At 44.4% G+C, this 21,790-nt stretch overlaps 1 protein-coding gene across 1 annotated transcript in view; it reads right to left on the bottom strand.

Moving 5' to 3' along the window:
• Positions 1-46: 46 nt before the first annotated feature.
• The window catches only part of POU2F3 (POU class 2 homeobox 3), a 43,797-nt gene continuing 22,053 nt past the window's right edge, over positions 47-21,790 (bottom strand). The window contains exons 5-14 of the mRNA XM_050910960.1: positions 13,244-13,348; positions 11,691-11,793; positions 8,382-8,464; positions 8,047-8,229; positions 7,518-7,659; positions 6,480-6,616; positions 5,037-5,198; positions 3,540-3,606; positions 2,817-2,949; positions 47-1,863 (exon numbers count right to left, since the gene is read on the bottom strand). Coding sequence (XP_050766917.1) covers positions 1,824-1,863; positions 2,817-2,949; positions 3,540-3,606; positions 5,037-5,198; positions 6,480-6,616; positions 7,518-7,659; positions 8,047-8,229; positions 8,382-8,464; positions 11,691-11,793; positions 13,244-13,348 — 1,155 coding nt within the window. The 3' untranslated portion in view covers positions 47-1,823. The remainder of the gene's footprint in view (positions 1,864-2,816; positions 2,950-3,539; positions 3,607-5,036; positions 5,199-6,479; positions 6,617-7,517; positions 7,660-8,046; positions 8,230-8,381; positions 8,465-11,690; positions 11,794-13,243; positions 13,349-21,790) is intronic.

The raw sequence follows: 21,790 nt of genomic DNA, 5'->3' as shown, positions 1-21,790 counted from the left end.
AGATTTTGTTGAAAAAAAAGTTTCATTTAATTTTAATGTTTCCACTGAAAAACAGATATGATGAAAGTGTTTCAGTTAGAGGTAAATGAGTGGTGGAGGGGAATCCAGGAAACAGAAATACAGTTTCTCCCTTTTTTGTGTTAGAACACTTTGAAAAAACTTATTTTAATATTTTTTAAAAAGAAATATTTTTTTTAATTTCAATTTTTCGAGGAATGTTACCTTATCTTTTCCAGTCCTCTCTCATTATTATCAGTGTCTGCTTCTATAACAAAACCTCACTCAAAGCAACAAATGCGGTTCTATATACAATGTGCATGTAGGGCTCAATACTTTGTGTGAAGGTAGCTGATAAACTCTTAAGGTCCACAGACTCCCTATAGCAATAATTCGTCATACAGGACTGGATGAGTAGGATAAGAAACAATGGATCAAATATTTTTCCCCCAGAAGTGACAAAGGATAATTTTTACTTAAAAAAAAGCTCACATTTACCTAAAAAAAAAAAAAAAGCCATCAGAAAAAAAGACTACTACTCAAAAATGTCTATTTACAATCTGTGAACCAGATACTCATTTACTCTAGTACCACTGAATTAATTATTGTACCCATAGACAACCTGACCAGGAATTTGTATTACTCAAGTCTACTTTAACAAAATTAAATATCTACCTCTTTTCAAGTGGAGAGTTGCAAAGTAACAACAATTTCCCTGGTGATATGCTGTGAAAGTTGAAGTTTCCTACACTTTGGCATCTCGTGAAGTTAAGAAACACTTGCACACACAAACCCCAAGATTCACACCTGAGCAATACAACTTGTCCTCCCAGGAACAGAAGAGCATGCTGCAGAGAACAGGCAAGCTACATTACTTACAATTCAGGAAAGACCAGAACACATGCACACCTCTGCTCCAGAGAGGTTGTTTTCGTTTGGTATCACATAAAACCCAAAGGATGAATAAAAGAAAGAAGGGAAGGTCAAGACTAATCCTTGTCCCATCAAATCAACACAAACTGCTTTTGTGTTCAATGGAGTCAGAACTTCACCCAAGGTTTTCGAACAGTGACGTCCTCCAGTGGGGCAGTGAGGCCAGCTGTGAACAATAACAAGACCTGGACACAAATTTTGCAAAAGACAACAATTTTTTTAAAAGGAAAAAATAAGAAGGCTCTAAAATACTTAATTAAAAAAAAAAAAAAAGAAAGAAAAAAAGAAAAAAAAAGCACCTTTAGAAACAGCAGAATGGCTCAAAGCAAAGCAAGTTTGGTAGTGGATAAAGCACAGTGCCATTGACCTTGGAAGTCTATTGAAAACCAAGGCTCACATCTAGACACAGGTCTCTGGTGAAATGAACTGGGTAACCTCGGCTCAGTTTGGGGGTTTATGGTATGTGTGCGTGATAGTAACAGCATGATAGACCCTTCTTATGGGAAGCTCTGAAATGAGTGAGGGGAAAAGAGGGTCCTGACATAGAAATCCTTCCAGAATAGAGATTGCCAGGCAATCCAGTGTGAATGCAGAGATTTGCAAGCAGAGGGCAGTGTTTCATGCTAATAGTGCTAAGCAAGGGCTCATTCTTGAAGTGAATGCCTGGAAGAGTATTATAATGTCACTGTTGGCATTGAGAATCCTTGGGGAAGGTCAGCTGCAGTTTGAGTCCCTGGAGAGTTCTGCTGCTATGGGTTCCCTTAAACAAGACCTTCATTTGGCAGCATTTTGAAGGCACTGGAACGCCAGATGTTGCCCCAAGCATTGTTCCTAGAGAAGTTGGTCCATAGCTAGAAGTCAGAGCTCCTTTTACACATGATGGAGGAGTCATCTCAGTGGAGGTAGGTAGGTTGATTCCATCGGTACCAGGATCTGTTTGCAACACAGGGAATAAGAGCTACAATTGCCGTGTTGTTAACAGTTTCCCCTTGAAATAAAAATCATTATTATTCCATTTGTGACCTTACTTCGACTTGGCAGCCAGCAAATGATCCTTTGCTCCTAGAAGAAGCTCATAGCAAAACCCCTGTCTTTCTAAGCAACATCTTCCATTGTGCTCGTGATTTCACGTACTACCTGGCTGTTGGACTTCCTCTGTGTAAGAGGAGGTCTGATTCACGGCACAGGATGATCCATGACTCAGAAAGCCCAGCAGCTATGGGTAACGCCCTCTGCTCTCTGTTGCCTTCCTACTAACACAGCATCCTTGATGCAACGTAGCAGAAACTACAAGTGCAGAGAGGCCTGAGCAGCACAGACTGTGGCAGAGGCATGTTCAGTGAAATAACCAGAAGGGCTCTGAGCCCATATGTGTGGCTTAATGCTTTTGTAGCATCTAAAGGCAGGGCAAAGGAAAATCTTTGTTCTTGTTTCATCTGCCACTGTGGAATAGTTACTCTGCAGCAAAGCTCTCTGGGTGGCACTACAGGAGAGAAAACTGGCTGTGGAGGGGGTTACCCAAGCAGAAACAGCAAAATAAGCCTTCCTCTGCTTCCTCCACACAAGGAGTTAGTTTAGGACAGTCCTTATGGCCAGTGTTTCTATTCAGGTTTTTGGTTGGTTTTTTTTTTTTTTTCCTTTTTTTTAACCAGCACAGTTTTTCATGCAAAACTTGATTTACTATTTGTCTTCAAGCAGAAAAATAGCCATATCCCAAGAAGCTTCAGGTTAGATGTGAAGCTTCATGTAAGAATGTGCCACCATGTAGCTCCACGTTGCTGGAGTCTCAAAGGACTTGCACATTCTTCTCTAAGGTCCCATTCCTTTTCTCCCAAGCCCTCCGATGCCCTTGCCAAGGAGCAAGCTGTGGGCCCCCGCTGCCTTACCCTGAAGAGTTGAAACCGGAAGAGTTCATTGCAGCTTTGGAGTTGCTCTGGGCTGTGCCGGGGCTGCTGGCATGGAGTGCGCTGCCAGGGGACGAGGGCCTGCTGGAGTTCCCTGGGGAACACGATGATGTTACTGTGTAGCAGAGAAAGCAGAATAAGACTGGGATCTCCTTTTCCTGCCAAGGACAGCCCGAGCCCAAACACTTCCACCGTATCTTGTACCCATCCTGTTGTTCATCTGATTCGCTGTCTGCCCGGCAGCAGCAAGGCAGAATCTGTGCCCTAGCCACAGAGAAGGTCGGGGTCTCCAGGACTGCCCTCTCTGTAGCACTTGGTTTCTATTACTGTGAATCGCACTTCTCGAAGGAGATCTGACAATGTTCTGCTGAAGAAACGCAGTAACCTACCCCCAAGCACTCCTCTTGTTTGACTTCTAGGTGTGCCTGGCTCCCAAACCTAAACACCCCAGTGAAATTTGCCTAGGATTATCCTGGGAATGTTATCAAGCCCAGGAAGCTTTCCATGTCTTTGTTCCAGCCAAGAGAAAGACTTGGCTGTTCTTATCCCTTGCACACTAGTTATCTGGGGATACTTTCCTCGGCTGAACCCAAGGGTCTTATTAAGAGTGGCCTGCAAACGTGACCTAGAAACCGAGTAGTGAGAGTGCCAGAGCAGAGGAAGGAGGGAAGGAATGGTGAGTGAGGCAGGTTTCTCAAAGCTTACCAGTCCCAGGCATGGTGCTATGCACCGGATTGACGGAGAGGGGCCCCAAGGACCCTGAGGTAGAGACCTAGAGAGAAACAGAAGCAAACAGTATGCAATTGGCACTATGAGGGTATAGATCACAAAATGGAACTCCTTTCACATTCCCTTTAGAGTGTGCTGGCTCCCAGGCAGAATTCGTATCTACATCTGAGGCTCCCACAGATATTTCTATTCATACTCTAGTGTAAAAGCACCATTCCCATATCCAGGGCCATGGAAAGAAACCAGAATGAGTATTACATGTGCCTGACACTCTCTACAGAGCTCTGAATTTATGGATCAGCTATGAAAAACCCTGAAATTATCAAATGCAAGCCCAACTTTCTGGAAGTCCCGAGATCCAGTTGGTAGAATCTGCTGCCCTTTGGATGTTTCAGACTGGATGTTCTCAGTCTGAAACTTCCCAGCTCACTCTGGTCTTGGGCACAAATAATCCTTTTCCTTTAGGGAGTTCTTGATGGGTGAGAATTCTCAGGTGACAATTAGTAATTTGGTGGCTGCAATCAAAGCGAGCCTGGGGCATTTGTTGTTCAACTGTGATACTTTAACTACGGGCAACATGTTGTTCAGAATGACTGATGAGCAAAGGCATACTTTGTACAATTCATTCACAGGAAAATTATTCACCAAAGCTACTGCTTTAAAAATTCATGGCTTGCAAGCAGCATTTTATGTTTGCGACTGTAGACCAAATGTGCTGTGCAACAAGCAACCGAACTTCTTGTGATGTTTTCCTGCCTTCTGATGGATAATCCCAAACCCCAGAAGACTTCAAGATATAATATTGTTTGTGAATACGTACTCTCCCTCCCACTCACATGTGCTCCAGCACTAACAACACCGTAGGGAGGTTCCTGCCACTTTTATACGTGGAAGCAACTAAGGAACTATTAACTAGCAGAAATGCAATAGTAGCTTGTTATCCACAGTAGCCACCGACAGTAGATTACCATTAGGTTTCAGAGTTAACAACTAAACTGACATGAGTGGGTGTAATTCTTATTCTATGGAATGCTGTTTCCTCCTCCATTAACTTTGGAAAGCTTTTATTTACCAATCTCAGGGTGAAAAGTTTTGGGATAGCACCCCTATTTGGATAAATTATCCTACAATTAAACTGACCTGTACCTTCCAGGAAACTTGTATTTTCTTTCTATTGTTTTCATTAATAGAATAAAAATAAATGTTCTGTAAGTGCAGGCATGAGATTCCATTCAAGTTGGGATGTTGAGTATATGTCCAATCCGTGGCTAGCCCAGCTGCCTCTCTGCACACTCCTGCAGGTGTAGTCCCCCACCGGACTGTGGAGTGGGCTTGCCAGCAACTCAGGGACTTGTGTGTACAAGGAAATGTCCTGTTGTGTTTCCTTTTCCAGCAAACCCTGCTACATCCCCCCACCCTTCTCCCTGCTTGTCTGGGATGGCATGTAGAACTCCTTAATCCAAAGTCTCTCACCAGTCTGGAATTGTAGATAGGTGATTTGATGGGGGATGGCATCGGGCAACTGATCCGTTTTTCCTTCTGGCGCCGGTTGCAGAACCAGACCCGAACCACCTCCTTTTCCATGGAGAGCTGCTCTGCTATCAAGGATATCTCCTCTGAACTGGGCTTGGGGTTCTGCTGAGAAAGGGCAGGAGGTTAAAGAAAGTCCCAAAGAGCTGTAATTTACAGCATCAATGTATGCTTCTGCTACTGGAAAGGCAGAGGACAAGGGTGGGGTTGGCTGTAAACTGGGGAGGGGAGAAAACTTGCTTCTAAGACAAAGGGTAAATATTTGGGTGAGAGATTATGTTCTGTGAACCAGAAGGTGCCTCTGATTCAACATCAAGTCTCATGGAATCAGTGGGGGATGAGTCACAGTACCTGGCCCTGTTATTGCATAAAGCATCACACTCTTTGATCTTAACAGCACCCTAAATCATTGCTTGGGGGGAAGCTAATGACTGGTGGTCTTCTTATCACTACACAGGACACACAAGCTCTGAGTGCTGTTTGTACGCCTACTTGCACCATCTCAGAAAAGCCATTTCTTCTCTTTCTTCCTCCATCCCTCATTTATAGAGGGAAATAATAGTACCTATCCTTTCTTCTGAGTCACTTTTTTCTGGTGCGTTTGACAGCATTTAGTTCTATGGGGTTTGATCTGAGTTGGAGACTTGAGGGTCAAAAATACCTAGCACAGAGATGCCAAGACAGTTTTCCCATTACAAAGAATGCCTCATACTAGCTAAAAATGAGGTGCCCATAATGATCTGCAATGACTGTCTTTTGTTCTCATTAACAGCCTTAGGAGGAAATTTTTATATGATCAGATATGAAGGAGAAACCAAGAAAAAATGAGGGCTGGTCAAAAAGTGTTTTGATGAAAAATTTTCAATGAACAATTTAGTCCTACTGATTTAAAGCTCTGTTTGCTCTCTGTAGTGATTTTTCTTGAAAATCTTGATGCTTGAAAAGTAAAAGGCTCCACTTCTGAAATGATTCAGCAGCAATATCTGGAGCAACTAGTTCTGTGGTCTCACAAGACCTGCTTAACGGGGCATCCGTTGCCATGCTGCACCGTGGCCACACAGTTCCGTGACACATGCCCGCAACTCGCAAAGAGAAGAAGTGGGTGCAGGAGATCAGCTTTGGCTAGGGCACTGATCAGTGGATGATAATGGGGAGGTGTGGTGATGAAATTGTAATTCCTTTAAAACAACATTTACCAAGGACATAATTGGGTCTGATTTCTTTGTTTTTGACACCTTTCCTGTTAACCCCTTCAAGCATTTTCTAATCTGCTATCAAAACAAACAAAAAAAGAGATCTCTCTTTTTGAGGATTCAGTGCTACTATGACCTAGCAAATGCCAAACTCAGAGAGAGTTCACAACACATTGAAAGATTTTCCCCTCACATCTTGAAATCTTTTCTCCAGAGTGGAGCGAATGTTGGTCTCAATGCTGGTTCGCTTCTTTCTTTTCCGTCCAAACATCTCATTCACTGAGGGGTAGGAATTGGGAGTGCTCATGGAAGAATCCAAAGGAGCAGATTCTGGGGAAAGAGGGAGGGGAAAAGAGATATTCAAGAAGATAATGAGTTATTTTCATTCCTAGATCCTTTCTGGGAACTATGGCACCTCCTAAAATAAGTAAAACATTCCTACATTGTGGATCCTTCCTCTGATAATGATTAAAATTGCTCCAACAGTCCGAAATCCATCAATGATCTTGTCCAAATCAGGAAAGAAATATGAGTGCTAAAATTTTAATCAACACACTGTTTTTCCTTTCTCCAGCTTGATTTCCAGCCTGCTCTGATGGGGACCACGCATTTTCCAGTTATTTAATTTCACACAGTTAAAGATGTTGACTTACACCACTGGAATCAGGCCTCATGTAGCTGAGACACCTCCTGGCATGATAAATTGGTCAAATGTGCAACTCCTGAAGGCCTGGGTGAAGCACATGAGACTAATGCCATTCCTACAGTGGTCTGCAGCCAGCAGAGGACACCAGCCCAATCCTGCTGCTACTGGGAATTCCCCTTGCATTGATATCTTCCTTTTCTAATTACTGCTCATGGGCTGATCTCTGAGCACTTTAGGAGTCCCTTCCTATCCTTTCCAGTTTACACAGGGGATAGACTAGCCCAGTGATTTGCCCCAGGCCATGCAACAGAGCCAGAGGTGATGCAGGAAGGGACTGCCCCAGACACCAAATTGCAATGTGAATCCCATATTGCCAGAGAGAAAGGACAGATGTGGTTTGATATCTAGGCTGCTATGCAACCTGCTGTGTGATCCACAGAGGAAAGCAGTCTGTTACCAGCCCAGCCATGGGTCTGAGAGGTCTTAGCTCCAGCTCTGATTTTCCTGGCTTTTATTGGAGGTTCCTGGACGGATCCTCTTGTCCTAGCCAAGACTGGTGGCATTTCTGCATGTAGTGTCACCTACCTGCGTCACTCAGCCACTTCTCCAGTAGGGGTTTGAGCTTGCACATATTCTTAAAGCTCAGGTTGAGCGCCTCGAAGCGGGAAATGGTGGTCTGGCTGAAATCATTGCCATAGAGCTTCCCCATGGCAAGTCCAACGTCACCCTGCCAGAGAAGATCCAAATCACAACATGAGCTCAGAAAAACCCCTCACATCTTCCTGCTGTCAGACCACCTCTCAGGTTGCTTCCAGAATAGGTTCAGCCTTGTTTTCACGACCTGCATTCCAGAGAAAGTCACTTCTCTTCCCATGAGAATCTGCCCCACACCTCTGAGCCTTTGTGTATTGGAGAAGGTGCAGATAATGAGGTCGTGGTAATGACGTATTAGGAAGGGTTTGTCTCTTCATGTGTTTGGAAGGGGGTGCTCCAAAGAAGGCCAAACTGTATCTAATCCAGCCCTTCCTCCATCCATGCCTCTGCCACAAACTCCCCCAGTCCAACATGTCCACATCACAGGTGATACCACCTTTGCATTGACAAGGCTGCTCACCTGTGTGAACCCCAATTTGATTCGCCTTTGTTTGAAAGTCTTAGCAAACTTTTCCAGCTCTTCCAGGTCACTGGGTTCCTCAGATGCTCCTGATGGAGTTAGATGCTTTGCCACTTGCAAATGCTGGGGTACGTCCAGGTGGGGTTCAACTGATGAGCCAGGGAGTCCAGAACGGCCCACAGCCTGTTAAAACAACAAAAAAGATGCATGGAGCCACAACAATAGAAAAGTACACCATTTTCTCTGCCATTTGCCCTTAATGAAGCAGCACTTTTTGTAGATGGGTGCTTCTCAGGGTGGGACTGTATGTTGGACTGTATGTTGAGGCAAGTTACCTGTGATGCCAGGCTGGGTCCCGGTTGGGAGAGGAGAAGGCTGCCCTGTTGCTGAGGGAAGGAGAGGAGGTTTGGCTGCAAAGCTGAGGACATAAAAAGAGACGCATCTGATCAGACCAGCTCCTTCATCAGCACCTAGGCAGCGGAACATCACTCTGCACAGGAAAGGCTCATGAAGCTCTGAATGGAAAACATCAGTTAGCTCTTGTTCAAAATATGAGAATTTCAGCCATTACAAATGTGGATGGCTCTGAGCTGGATTATGAGGAAGGAAAGGTTCTTTTCATGGCTTTTTAGCCTGAAAGGGATTATTACAATAATGATATAGGTAAAATATCTCATCCATTGATCCCTGCGTGTAGCTCATTAACCTAAGGCTGAACTAGGGCAGACATTTTACATAGACATCTAACTTTGATTTTAGATGCCAAGCAGCAGAGAATTTACTACATCCTTAGTGGTGATCTCTCCCAGTGCATAATCATTGTAGCTGTTAAAAAAACATGCATCTCATTTCCAGTTCTGACTCCAACTTCCAGCCACTTGATCTTGTTAAAAAAATCCTGATCCTACAGTTAATCTCATGAGCCTATCCACTCTGCTTTCTACTATACATTTCATTTTGAAGTGTCATTTTGAAGCCATCTGACCCTTTTTTTCCTACCCTACTGTATTTCAAATAAATTGAATTTCTTTTGGAATATATAAACTGACACAAAATGATGAAAGGAAAAAAGAAGGGAAATCTATAAAACTAACAAAAACTAGTATTTATGGAGACTGTGTAATTGTTTAGTTGACAAACTGCCAAGTACAAGCCTGTATCTCTTACAGGGAACGTCCTAAAGGATTAAGTAGCAACTGAAGCAGTGTAGTTCCCTAGAAATTTAGTTAGGTTCTTCAAGTCTGCTGTGGGTGAAGCCTATAGAATTTAGTGAGGATTTATAACCTTTCTTGAAACAGTCAATATATTCTATTGATTGTAACTGACAATTATAGCGAAAACTATAGAAATTTATGGACTTCTGCTAAAAAAAAAGGAAAAAAAGATCATCTCCAGAATCAATCACTCCCCCCTCTCTCTCTTTCTGTCTTTCCTTTTTAAATTTAGATCTGAATGTGCAGGATCCCATTTATTTATTTAGATTGGTGTTTCAATAAGCCTTCTCTAATGCTGGAACAACTTTGAATTTCAAATGCAGGCTGGTAATGAGGTGCACATTTTTAACAGTGAAGTTAATTAATCACTGGAATGGCTTGCCTAGGGACATGGCGGATGCTCTGTCATTTGGAGTCTTTAAAATCATGATTGAACACCTTTGCGAAAGCTAAGCTGTAGCTCAAATGAAAATTATGGACTGGATTCAGGAATCACCGGTTTGACAGCTGATGAGACCGAGGCTGTGCTTTCATAAGATGAAGACTTCTGCAGCAATATTTTGGCTGACAGTATTCCCAGCATCTACCTGGCTGCTTGTTTCCACCTTTACGGCACAGAGCTCTCACGCCCTTATTCAAGTGTGCCAGCATTAGCTGTTTGAAGGGCTGCACAATGAATCACATCAGGGCACAATGAATCAGACCTGGGAACATATCTGGCTTAAAAATAGCTTTAAAACATGAAAACCAAATCGGAACGCATGTCCTCTTGGCAAGGTTAGGCCCACAGCCAAGTCCCTTTGGCCATGAAATCTGTGAACTGACGTACCCATCAGTCAGAACTCAGAAAACATTGAGGGTGTTCCCATGATGGCCCAAGGGACAACTTCAGGAATATTTCGTGCATCTCTCTGGTATGAAGAACGCTCCACCTGTATCTGTACCAAACAACTAATTCCACAAAACCAATCTGTGTCTTCACTTTCACTCTCCAGTGGCTATGCATGCACGTGGCAAAGGATCATTAAAACTTGGCAATCATCTATTCAAATGGAAGTGCTCTTGCACAAAAAGATGGCTACTGGCCAGAATATCCAGTCTTTATCAAGTCTGGAACCAAAAGGGGTCATGGCCAGACAAGTGGCCATCTGTTGGAGGGGTTATAGCTGCCAAAGGAAGTTACTTAACAGAAGAAAGTCTAACTCTATAAAAGGAAGCAAGTTCTATTTTGCAATATAATGTGTTTCCTATTATACATGAATAAAAGCAGGCAGTAAGCAATAGATTATCCTGACCCTGCCATTTCAAAAAACTAAATTCTAGATTATTGGTAAATGTACATCAAGTAGTTTCTTTATACATCACTCAGCATCATTTGGCAGAGAAAAGAATTTATATACCGTCAATGAGAAATAGGTTTCCCACTTGCCTACAATACAGGTTTTCTTTTGGAGCATATGTACCAGTGGATTCCAGCTGCAGAGATTTTAAGGTTTTAATTCTAAATTTTGGTTCATATGGAGGGACCCGTTGAAGTCCCTTTGCATCTGTCAGGTTATGGATCAAAGCCTATGTTTGTCTCTCCACAAGCAGCACAAAACTTCATCAATAGCATGCCTGTATCCTCCTTGTTGGAGAAATGCCATAAAAAATATCAGCGGTAAAAATAGAAACACAGAGACTTTCTCAAGCACTGAGTTCAGTCCTCAGTCCTTTCATCCCTTTCATGGAGCTGACTACACTGTGTTTCAGAAGTAGTTAGACCTCCCATCCTCTCCTGCCCCATGGCTTGGAGCGAGATTTGGGAACAACCACTGGCAGCTCCAGACCTCTCAGCTCTCATCCCCAGGTTGCTCCTGGCTAGGTTAGACCTGTTTGTTCTAGTGCCAGCATCATCCTTCTACCAGAGCAGCTCAGCTCCTTCCCTGGATTTACTCTCCCTCTCAGGTACTTAAAGAGATCAACTCAACCTCTCATCAATTTTCTGGAAGAAATGAAGAGTGCTAACCCAGCGTGGCTGGGAGCCCAGGCAGGCTTCAACTGCTCCCCAAGGAGCAGGCTCCTTGCTGTTTTGCTGAAAGCCAACCAGCTGCTGTCCTGAATTTCAGAGGTGGGATTCCCGACCAAGGCTGCAAAGACCGGCCCCAAGGTGGCACTCTTGGCGCACACAAGCCCCAGGTGCCAGGAGCATCTCCGGAACTGGACCCTTCCCGGAGCAACTACATGCGTATGGGATCATCCCAGGTGTGGGAACCAGCACAGGGGCAAGAGCGGCGGAAAACGCATCTGGTAACATAACAGGGGAACAGACACCATCATGCTGGGAAAACATAACAGACCAGATTAAAAGCAACAGTCATGAGAAAGGAGGTTTTTCCTAGATATGTATCTGCTTATAACAATGCCCCTTTCAGCTTTTATTGCTCTTACCTTGTTGCCCGGCCTGAGACTGAGACAGAAGAAACTGGGGAACAGACTGCATATGACCAGGAAGCAATACAAGCTGCTGCAGGGTGTGAAGAGAGCTCATATCCTACAGGAAAAAGCAAAGGGAACAACAAAACTCAGAGATGCCTGCTCTTCACACAGCATCACCTCTCCTGTAAAGCTTCCCTGCTCTTTTATACTGTCCTTGACTCTATTCACACTTTTCATTTAACTGCCAACACACTTGAGTTTACCTGCCTTGAGAAGGACATTTTTGAGGCACTGGCAATCAAAACCTGGTTGTTAGAAGTAACAGTGAAACCTTTTGGATTTCAGTTTCTTCCAGATAATGTATTTTCAGAGTGAACTCCCTAAAATTACACAGGGAAGTGCAGCTGACTGTCCCATCTCACAAACACTGAGAGCCTACTTTCCACAGAAGGCTGATTTCCCAGCCAGCCATGTGCTGAGGTGGGAAAGAAGCGATGCCCAACAGCGCCTGATTCCCTGTACCAACAGCAAACACATTGCAATGAACACAGTGACCAGATCCGAAAACATTTCCTGTTCTTTGCCACATAGCTGCCAGGAATTCCCCACCCTGCACTGAGCAGAACAGGCAATAGGTACTGAGAGATGTGGATTACATCCTAGCGCTCCTTCATATTACTGGGGTCTTAGCCCCAGGTCCCTTGTTGGGATTAGGGAATAAGAGTTTGCATTTGCTTGGGATAGACACACACGCACAAAAAAATGCCCCAGTAAGACCAGCTCTTTTTAGAGGTACATTTTTAAAGGAACTCATTACTCGATAAGATGAGCGCTCTGAGCTTCTCAAGAACTGTTTTGAAGCTTTAGGGAAATTGAACAGTCCCTGAATTGTGTAAGGGATCTGAATACTCCATGGAAGAATGAGGGAAGAGATTACTGAGCAGCTGTGTGGCCTTCTGGCGTCTAGCTCCCACTAGAATTTAACAAGATTTAAGTGCTAAACTCCAATTTTTTACCTTAGGAAAAAAAATAATTCCCTCAAGGAATTAATTTCTTCTCTGATGTAAATCAATTTGAGGCAACATATTCAAGGATGGCTATACTGGTTCAGATCAAGAGTTAATCTAGCCTAGAATCCTATCTCCAACAATGGCATTAACCAGATGTTCATGAAAGAGGAAGACCAGGGCAAGCATATCTAACACTGCCCCTTGGTGTTGTCTCAGCCTCCAATTATTTTCAATTCAAGGGATTTCCTGAGCATGGTGTGGTTTGCCTACTTAGTAAACCCTCAAAGGAAATCTCTTCCAAGTACGTGTCCAGTCTACCTTTGAACCCATGTAAAACTTTCTGCAGAAAAGAAAGAGGCTGAGGAGGAAGCTGACTTTTGCCAACGCAGACTCACTTTTCCAATTTAGCGTCCATCATACCCTCAAGTCTCCTTTTGCCGCTGTCAAAAGGCATACGTAATTTGGCAAGTGTCTCAAAACCAGGCTCTTCTCCGGAGGTTCACTAACCAGTGCCATTTCAGACTTCTGGATCCCTGAAGCAGCGAAGCCACTTACCCCTGCGATTTGGCTTCCGGGCATCATTGATGATCCCTGCACAAGGTGACCTGACCTAGGGGGGATTGTAGATTGCAAGGAGTCGCTGAGGTCTTCAGTTTTAATCTGAAAAAGAGCAAAGTAATTGTAGCATTAGCGAGCAGAGACAAGGGGATGCAGGAGGTGTGGGGCAGCTAGGAGTCTGAGAGGCTGGAAGGGATCGGGAAGGGGCTCCTTTCAGAGAAAAGTTAGAGATCAGGACGCACTGCTTCCATCCCTGGCTTTGCAGAAAGGCATGGTCGTTCCCCACTTCTGCTCTCCAGTTTATAAGATGGACATAGTTTTCCTGCTCTGCTAAGCCAAGGGGAGGCTTGCAGTTTGCTCAATTAAAACTCATTAATTAAAACACTTTAGGAAGTAACCAAGTTGCAGTGACTTAGCAAGGTTTAAAGCATGCGAGTGCTTTCCTCAGACAAAACACTAAGGCATTTTGTGGAGTTATAAGGAAGACACGAAGCAATTCTCCTTTATAGATCACAACTCACAACCCGATGGCGGGGTTGGCTATAGATAGACTCTCATTTTGTTCTGCAGGTAGCAGAAAATGGTACAAGGGGATGGGAAAGGAAAGGTCATGAAGTAAAAGACCTCAAAAAGCAGTGTAATCTTCCAGACTTGAAAATGCAGCACCCCAGGCACCATATGTATTTGCTCAGCTTCTACCAGACAGCAACAAGAAGTTGTACTCGTCTGGCAGGGAAAAAATCTGCTTCCTTAGCTAGAACTATCTGTGGAAAAAGAACTGGAAAACTTCACAGGTGTCAGCCCTTTGTCCAGTGGTCATTTTGACCTACTTCAATGTTCAAGAAAGATTCATGTCTACAAAAAAATCATGATTTCTGGGTCCACATTCTTAAGAGAAGAATTTATCCAGGGACCGGAACTGAATCCTTGTTTCTGGTTTATTCCATAGTCTCCATATTAATTTCTAACATGGCTACTACATTAAAAAAAACAAAAACAAAAACAAAACAAAACAAAAAACCCAAACCCCCCAAAAAACCCAAACCCCAAACAACTGTTACATCACTTTGTACTAGCTGAAATCCTTTGGTAAGGCTGACTGGGACAGGAGAGAGGGGAACCTGGCTGGGGAGATTTTAGAAGTTTTTAGGTTAATTCCTGAAAGCTGTATGAGGAGTGTCTATGCACAGATGCCATGCATAGGAGACAGAAAAGTCATACAGAGCTCTTATAACATTTTCTCTAAGAAAAGATTCAAGCAAACAATTTCCAAACTTAGGCTCAAGTTTTTCCCTAAGCATGAGAATGTCTGGAACAAGGCTCACACCATGAGTCCCATTCCTCATCTAAGCCTTTCCAGTGCAAGAAGAGGCTCCAGTTTCCACAAACTGGAAAAACCAGAAGGACACCAGAAAGGACAGGTCTTGAAAACCCTGGCCACGGGCTCAGCGTTGCAGATTCACTCTTACTACTAGGGTTGAACCTCACCATCTCCCATCAAATTACTCCCGAGCCCTACATCCCCCAGAAGACAAGCAGGGTCGCGTTTGCCGGGGTTTTGCAGTGCTGATGTGGACTTTAGGTCATACAACCTCCTACCAGCAGAGGGGGACAAGAAATTCAGCTTTAAAAAACAATGGCCCAAGCGAATATTTTTGGTTGAGGGAGGTTTTATTCCAATTTGACTAAAGCAAACAAATACACAAATCTCCACAGGGGCAGGAGCAAAGGAGAAAATGTGATCACAAGAGGCTCTCAGCTGCAGCGCAAGGAACTGGCCCTGTAACATTAACCTCTGCATTTTGGAAGGTACTATGCAGAGGGAAGAGAATTACAACATCTCCTTTCATTACAGCTATAGCTCTGGACACTGCTGAAACTAGTTTTGCAATAATACTAGCTCCTTGCAACAAGACTTATACATGCTATGAATTCCAACTCTTTCCTACCTTTCAAGTTGGCATGATCATCCCTCTTAGCCTGGCGAAAAAAATCAGATGGAACGATCTTCTTGATCACTATCAATGCGGATAGTGTCTAAGTTACTAAATGCTAGACAAAAGGCTCAAGAGAATACACTGTTACCCCTGAGCCATCCAGTCATTGCAGGCAAATGGTTTTATGCACGTTTTTCTTTCTGAGGGTGCATTAAAAAGAAGCCATCCGAGCCAAAAAGAAAAAAATAAATTTAAAAAAAAAAAAAATTACCCCTGCTTGCAATTCATGTGTGTCTGCCTCACACAACGCAGTCGTCCAAGTCTGAACAGTCCCAAAAAGAAAAGTTATCCACGTCTTAGAGAACAAGGCACTTGATCCCACCTAAGTTATGATCCCAATAGGAGTGGAGTGTTGAAGCACAAGCCATTTCCAAACTGAAATCAATTTTTACAGCTGCCAAGCAGAATGATTTGGAAGCGTTCCAGGGTGAAAGGGGTGTGTAGCTGCATCCCGGCATCGCACAATATGAGAGCGGGAGGTGGGTTTGGCAAAGGACTGGTTCCCGATTTAAAAACAACAACATCTCCCACTGCTCCTTCTCCCGTCCCTGGAATTCTCTGGCTCCCTCCTGCGCAGTGGGCGGGAACCTGGGTGTTCTTGACAAATCCTTCTCCCTTGCACCTATTTTCATTGGGTTTAGGCTCAAATTTACCTCTCCCTCCTCTTCCTCTCCCCAACAGGCCTGCAGCTGGCTAATTGTTCATTAGCAAGTGTTCGGGGTATATCCAAAACTTTTGGGATGGTTTATGCAAATCCTGCACCTTCATTTTTTCCCTGGCTAAACCGGCAGTATTACCAACTGTACATTAAAAAAACCAAAACCAAAAACCCCAAAAAACCACACACATTGTGGGCGAGGCCACTCAATATCATGAGACTCCCTTAAAACAATGTAAATTTCAAATTAATAAAACAAGGGGAGGAGTTGCCTTCTCCTTTCCCAGTGCATCTGACTCATATTTGCAGGCATTTTCTACAAATATGAGAAAAGTTTTCTTTGAGGAACCAAAAAAGGTTGAAATTGTCACAGAATCACCTCATGTAGGTATTTGATGAGAACCCTGCTAAAACATTGCAAGTGAGCAACAGTGATTTAGTTAAAACCAGGAGCAGATCCCACTGTCATTCCTCAGGACCTTGGTTTTACATGATGATCAGGCCAGAAAGGGAATGGGGAACATGAAGTCATTGAGAACAAACCTAAGTTTCTTCCCATTGAATTTGATTTGGGGAAATAACACTATCTAAGGAAAAACGAACTTGTAAAACAGGGAGACCAAGTAATGCACGGCAAACACATCCTGCTCACTGTCAGCTAGGAAGAGGCGCGGAGCCTGGGTTGCCAGCTGCGAATCTACAGGCACCTTCTTCCCCTTGGGCTCGAAGGGAGTCTCCAGGCAGGGCTGGGAGCAGCTCCGAGCTCCTCCGGAGGAGGTAACGGCAGGTGGCGGCACCAGTACGTAGAGCTACCTAGGGCTTCTCTGGGATAGGAAAGGAATCACACTTGCAAATCTCAACTGGATGTTTTCACAGCCTTAAAATAGGGTCAGCTGCCCCCGAGCAATCAGAGTGAAAAACACAGGAAGGGTGACTGGATGGAAAGAGAGTCCTTTCCTTAGTTGGCTAGCACGTCTGCTGGGCCTGGCCAAGGATGGATTGTTTCTTACCTATCTCTGGCCTAAAAACAAAAACAAAAAGCAAAACAAACTAAGAAACATATTGAGGGCAATGGAAAATGATCAAAGCTCTTCAGCTTTCTTGCGTAACCGATTTGTGGAAGGTGTTTCATAAACATTTCATAAGAAGGAGAATTATGAAGAAAACATCTCCCAACCTGCCTGCAATTACTGCACAAACTCTTCCTTACCAGTAGGAAGAAGGAGAGGAAAAAAAAAGTACATCTGTTTTGTAACTGATCTGTGAACTTTTGGCAAACAGTCGGCTCATGAAAACATCCTGCAGACATATTGCAGAGCTGTAAAAAGCCAGCCTTAGATGAGGAAGTTGGAAAGATTCACCTTAACAGCTCTGATTTCACCGCGTGGAAGGCCATACCCTTCCGACAGACAGACAGACAGACCGACCGACCGACCCACACTTGATTCAATGGACTGATGGCCAGATCCCATTGGTTGGGCAGGACTCTGGCTGCAGCCCTCGTCATAAGCCCAGTTTAGGGTCACTGCTAACTGATAATCTGAATTGGTCTTCCTCGTCTATTAGACACCAAATCAGGCAGCCTGAATGCAGCCCCAAGCCACCTTCTTTTGATGAGCACTTCTGATGTAACGTAAGCACTGCTCCGTCATCCTCTTCGCAAAGGTGGGACCCACCGACTGATTCAGCATCCAGAGCCTCGGATGCTAGGCTCTAGATAAGAGATCTCCGTACCCTGCCAGAGTGAGGCCGTTAAAGCCATGTCAGCCTTCTCCAGTACCAGTTATTAGGCAGGAACTGCGGTCGTTATTGTAAGATAGAAGACAATCATATTTGTTGTGTAGTTTCTATTTAGATGGTAACCTCTTTGAAACAGATATTTATCTGCCTTCGTATCTGGCTTATCTCATAGTCAGCAACTCACAACTGTTTAAGAGTTTGACTTACTCATGTCCCTCCCTCTCCCCGCTGCAGAGTGGTAAGGCTATTTCACTGGATAGAAGAGGGTCAAGTGCACACAGACTTAAGAGGGTCTGAACTAATTGCCCCTCACAGAAAACAAACAGCATGGTTCTTCCAGGGATGAATCACTCCCAAGGTGCTATTCAATACAACAGGGCTGTCTGAAGCTGCCTCAAAATGATTTGCCTGAAAGCAAGGGAGGAAGTTTTACGATAGAAACAGGTATCAAAACTGGATCCAAGGCTATTGCAGTTAACTAAGCCTTCCCATCTTCCAATGGCGTAAGTGTACTTCTCTGTGAATTACCTGCACACGTGGGCACCATAAAATAAAAAACACACTAATAATAAATTATAGCAATAATAATAATGGGCTTGCAATTACTATTTCCACATGTACTATCCTGCACGTACAGCAAGGCTTAACAGACACCCAGGAAGAAAGCAGAAAACCCTTATGTCAATGCAACGATATTAACCCTATAACATTTGATATCCTTTCACACTGAAGGGTGGTATTTTTTAGAAGCTGTCAGCATGACAAAAGGGGAGTTAATCCCATGCTGAATGCCTAACAGACTATATCCTAAAACTCAGCAATGACAGCACACTGAAAAATTAAAATGTAATCCCTAACCTCAACACACCTGCATCACAGCTATATGAGGCCTTTGAGTTTATTAACTGAGGCCTGATCTGATATGCTTTATCCTCTGAGCTTCAGCTCGGGATGTTAATAGTTGTGCCTTAGCTGTAGTAAAAGTGGGGGTGGGAAATCAAAACTTTAAGAGTAACTGAGCTACATTCTTCACAAAAGAAAACAAACAGAACCACACTCAGCTTTGCATTCATGGGCTTTCTGATACAGCATTTCCCTAGCGTTTCTGCTTTTAAACAGAGAACAGGAAAAAGAAAGAAGTCACCCCTCTCCTCTGTGCTGAACGATAAACCTCAAAATGACCACATGTAGCACAGCAGGCTTCAAAAGCAGGCACTGGGCAAGGGAGTGAAGAACCAAAACCAGAGGTGGGAAGAGCACCTGCCCTGAATGGCCACGCTCATATTGGCGCCTGCTCAGGTAGGCGCGTCCTGATGAAGGGCTGCTCTCCACATTAGAGACCGCAGCCTCTGCAAGAGCCTCGGGAGCACAGAAGCTAGCTAGTGCTTTCGGAAGGTGATCTGTGTTCAGGGAGCACAGAACTGGCAAAAAGATACTGAAAAGCAACCACTTAAAGCAACTTCACTCTTACTATTGGTACTCAAGCATGTGGTACCTTCTCTGCCAAGGCCTGTGGACACACCAAATTGGAAGTATTTTAAAAAAGGGGAGGGGAAGATGTCATTTTCTTGAATGGTGAGAACGTCCAAACAAAGCATGGAAAACAATTTTACCAACATTAAGGCTGTGATTTCTCTCATGCCTCCATTCCAGGACTCTCTCTGCCCCTTCCTCCCTAGCCATCCTCAGCCCAGAAGTCCTGCCCTTCCACCCTAACCTTCTCATGCGTTGCAGCACTGCTCCCTGCACCTCTCAATTTCACTTGCCCAACTTCCAAAGCTCTCCAGAACTCCACCTCTGCCTACACCTTTGCGCTTATCTTCTCTGCTCCCACCCTGGGCTGCATCCCTGCCCCTTTCCTTATCAATCCGATTTCACACACACCAGGCTTCATGGCTTCTCCCATGCCCTCTTGCATGCTCACACAGGTTCCCTGGAGCCTAATCATGTTCCTGTTGAAGTCAGCAGCAAAGTTGTCTTATTGGGCTTTTCTGGGACCAGAACTAGACCCTTAACTCTTCTCCAAATTCCCTGCATGAAAAATTTCCCCTTTCCATGGACCTCTTGTCTAGGGGGAGCAAACTGTGATTGTTCTGGATTCTCCGTGCCCTCTGGCTGCCAACCAGTCACAAACCGTCTAAATACCTGGCACTGCCTCCCTGCTGTACAGTACCGCTGTCCCCGGATCAGTCATCCATGAGGAGGGCAGAGCAGTGTCCACCTGGCGAGTCGTGGCGCAGGTAGCCCTCGGTAGCAAGGCACTTTCCACCACATCTCGCATTTGAAAGGAATTAACTTGGAATCAGACGGCTCCCGTGACTGGGGCTGGCTTCATCCCAGCTCTGCAGGTTTCTCTGATTGGTTCATGGTAGTTTTGGCACCAGTTGCCGCGCCCCAGGGAACTGGGACACAAGAGCAGCAGCTAGAGGGATTGCATTAAATACACACAAGTAATATAATTAAAAAAGAAAGGGAGAGTGAGAAAGATCAGCTTCACTGGAGAGTATCACATAGTTTTTCATTTTGAGTGGAGGGAATGAAGTCTAGTGATTGAGGGGAAGAGGGAGCTCAGAGCCAGTTCTCTGCTCCCAACTCGGGGGCTCTGGGCAAATTCTATGTGTTGCGGAAGCAGGGCAAGAGGGTTTCTTGCTAGGATAAACCCAACGTCTGACTCCTAAGGGGCTGAGCAGCCCCGGTTCAGCCCACTGATTTCACATGGAGTGCTAGCAGATCAGCACCTCTGGGAAGATAGAAAGTGCACTCTGATGTCAGGCTTCCAAAATTAGAGGCCTTGCTTGAAACCCCATCGCCTTCACCTTTTTATGCTATGACTTGCCCTTCTGCAAAATGGGTGTAGGGCCCCACCCTTGCTGGGTGGTGCAGGCTTTTGATTGAATTCTTGGAGCTCACCAGATGAAAGGCCTTCAAGAATTCGGAGTCCTCTCCTTATTACCGATGAGCCATTCTCTAGTAGGCAGAAGAGTCATATCCATGCACAGTAGTTCGTGCAACTCACCGCTTAAAAAGGTGCCGGGCAACCTAAATAGTGGTTTGACAGTGACAACCATGCCTTGAGCTTAGTTTCTATTGTGGAAACAATTGTTATGTCCCTTTAGACAGGTCCATGAAATGAGGGCTTGTCCCCTGCAAGCCTAGAAAATATTTCCCAAAGGATGATAGGAGTCCAGTTGGAGCAGGGAATTTGCACGAAGAGAAGACCTATCTGTCTCTCCCTCATCTCTAAGACAGCTTTGAAACAGCTGTACAAGATATATTGCTAGTGGACCAAAGCAACAAGCATAGGAAATACCTTATAAATATAGGTTGCTCTTTAGAAAGCTGGAGCAGGAAAGCAGGAGTTTGTGAACAGACTGCAGCTGGATCTTAAGGAACAGATACAATCCAGCCAACTCTGAAGTGATGCTGGGTTGTTGTCAACTGTTATTGGCTAACATAAAATTAATTCAGTGGTTTCAATCCACCTCTTGAGAAAAAATTTTAAAAAGGCCAAATCCTTCATCCTACTTCCATCCCCCTTTCCCTCATAAGCTTCCCCAGAGACTCACTGGCCTGTTTTGGAGTTCATTCCCAGCAATCTCATCTGAGGGCCTCTGCAAGGCACCAGAACAAAACTAGCTCGAAGAAGAGGTTCCTCTACATATCTGTCCTAAGCAAAACAGTGCCATATATAGAAACAGAGGACTTTCCCTCAAGCCAGGGCTTTCTCTGATGCTTTCCCAAAGGGCTGCATTTCAATGAAGAACCAGCGCACACATACAAATTTATGCAATCAGTCTATCCCTAGGACAGCGCAAGGAAACTTCAAAAGGGAAAGGCCAAGGTAGTGTTCAGCTTAGATCCAGTGTCAGTCAAGACAGATACGGACAGCCGGGCTGATTTCCAGTTAGTGAAGGCTCAAGAGATGAAAAGTAGAAAGCAGATGCAAGACTTAGGCTGATATCCTGGGGCAATGCGGAGAAGAAGAGAGAGTGAAATCTGAATTGATCCCCAGAGGGGAGAAGGAAGCAGGATGTGAACCTCCCCTTGAGAGGAGGGCAAAACAGGACTGGGATGGAAATCTGGAGGGCAGACTGAAACCTGAACTACCCACAGGGAAAAGCCAAGCAGGAACAGAAATGACATATAGGG

Source organism: Gymnogyps californianus, chromosome 25 (genome assembly GCF_018139145.2).
Source record: "Gymnogyps californianus isolate 813 chromosome 25, ASM1813914v2, whole genome shotgun sequence".
In the NCBI taxonomy this organism is placed as follows: Eukaryota; Metazoa; Chordata; class Aves; order Accipitriformes; family Cathartidae; genus Gymnogyps; species Gymnogyps californianus.
This window is presented reverse-complemented; position numbering and strand designations above follow the sequence as displayed.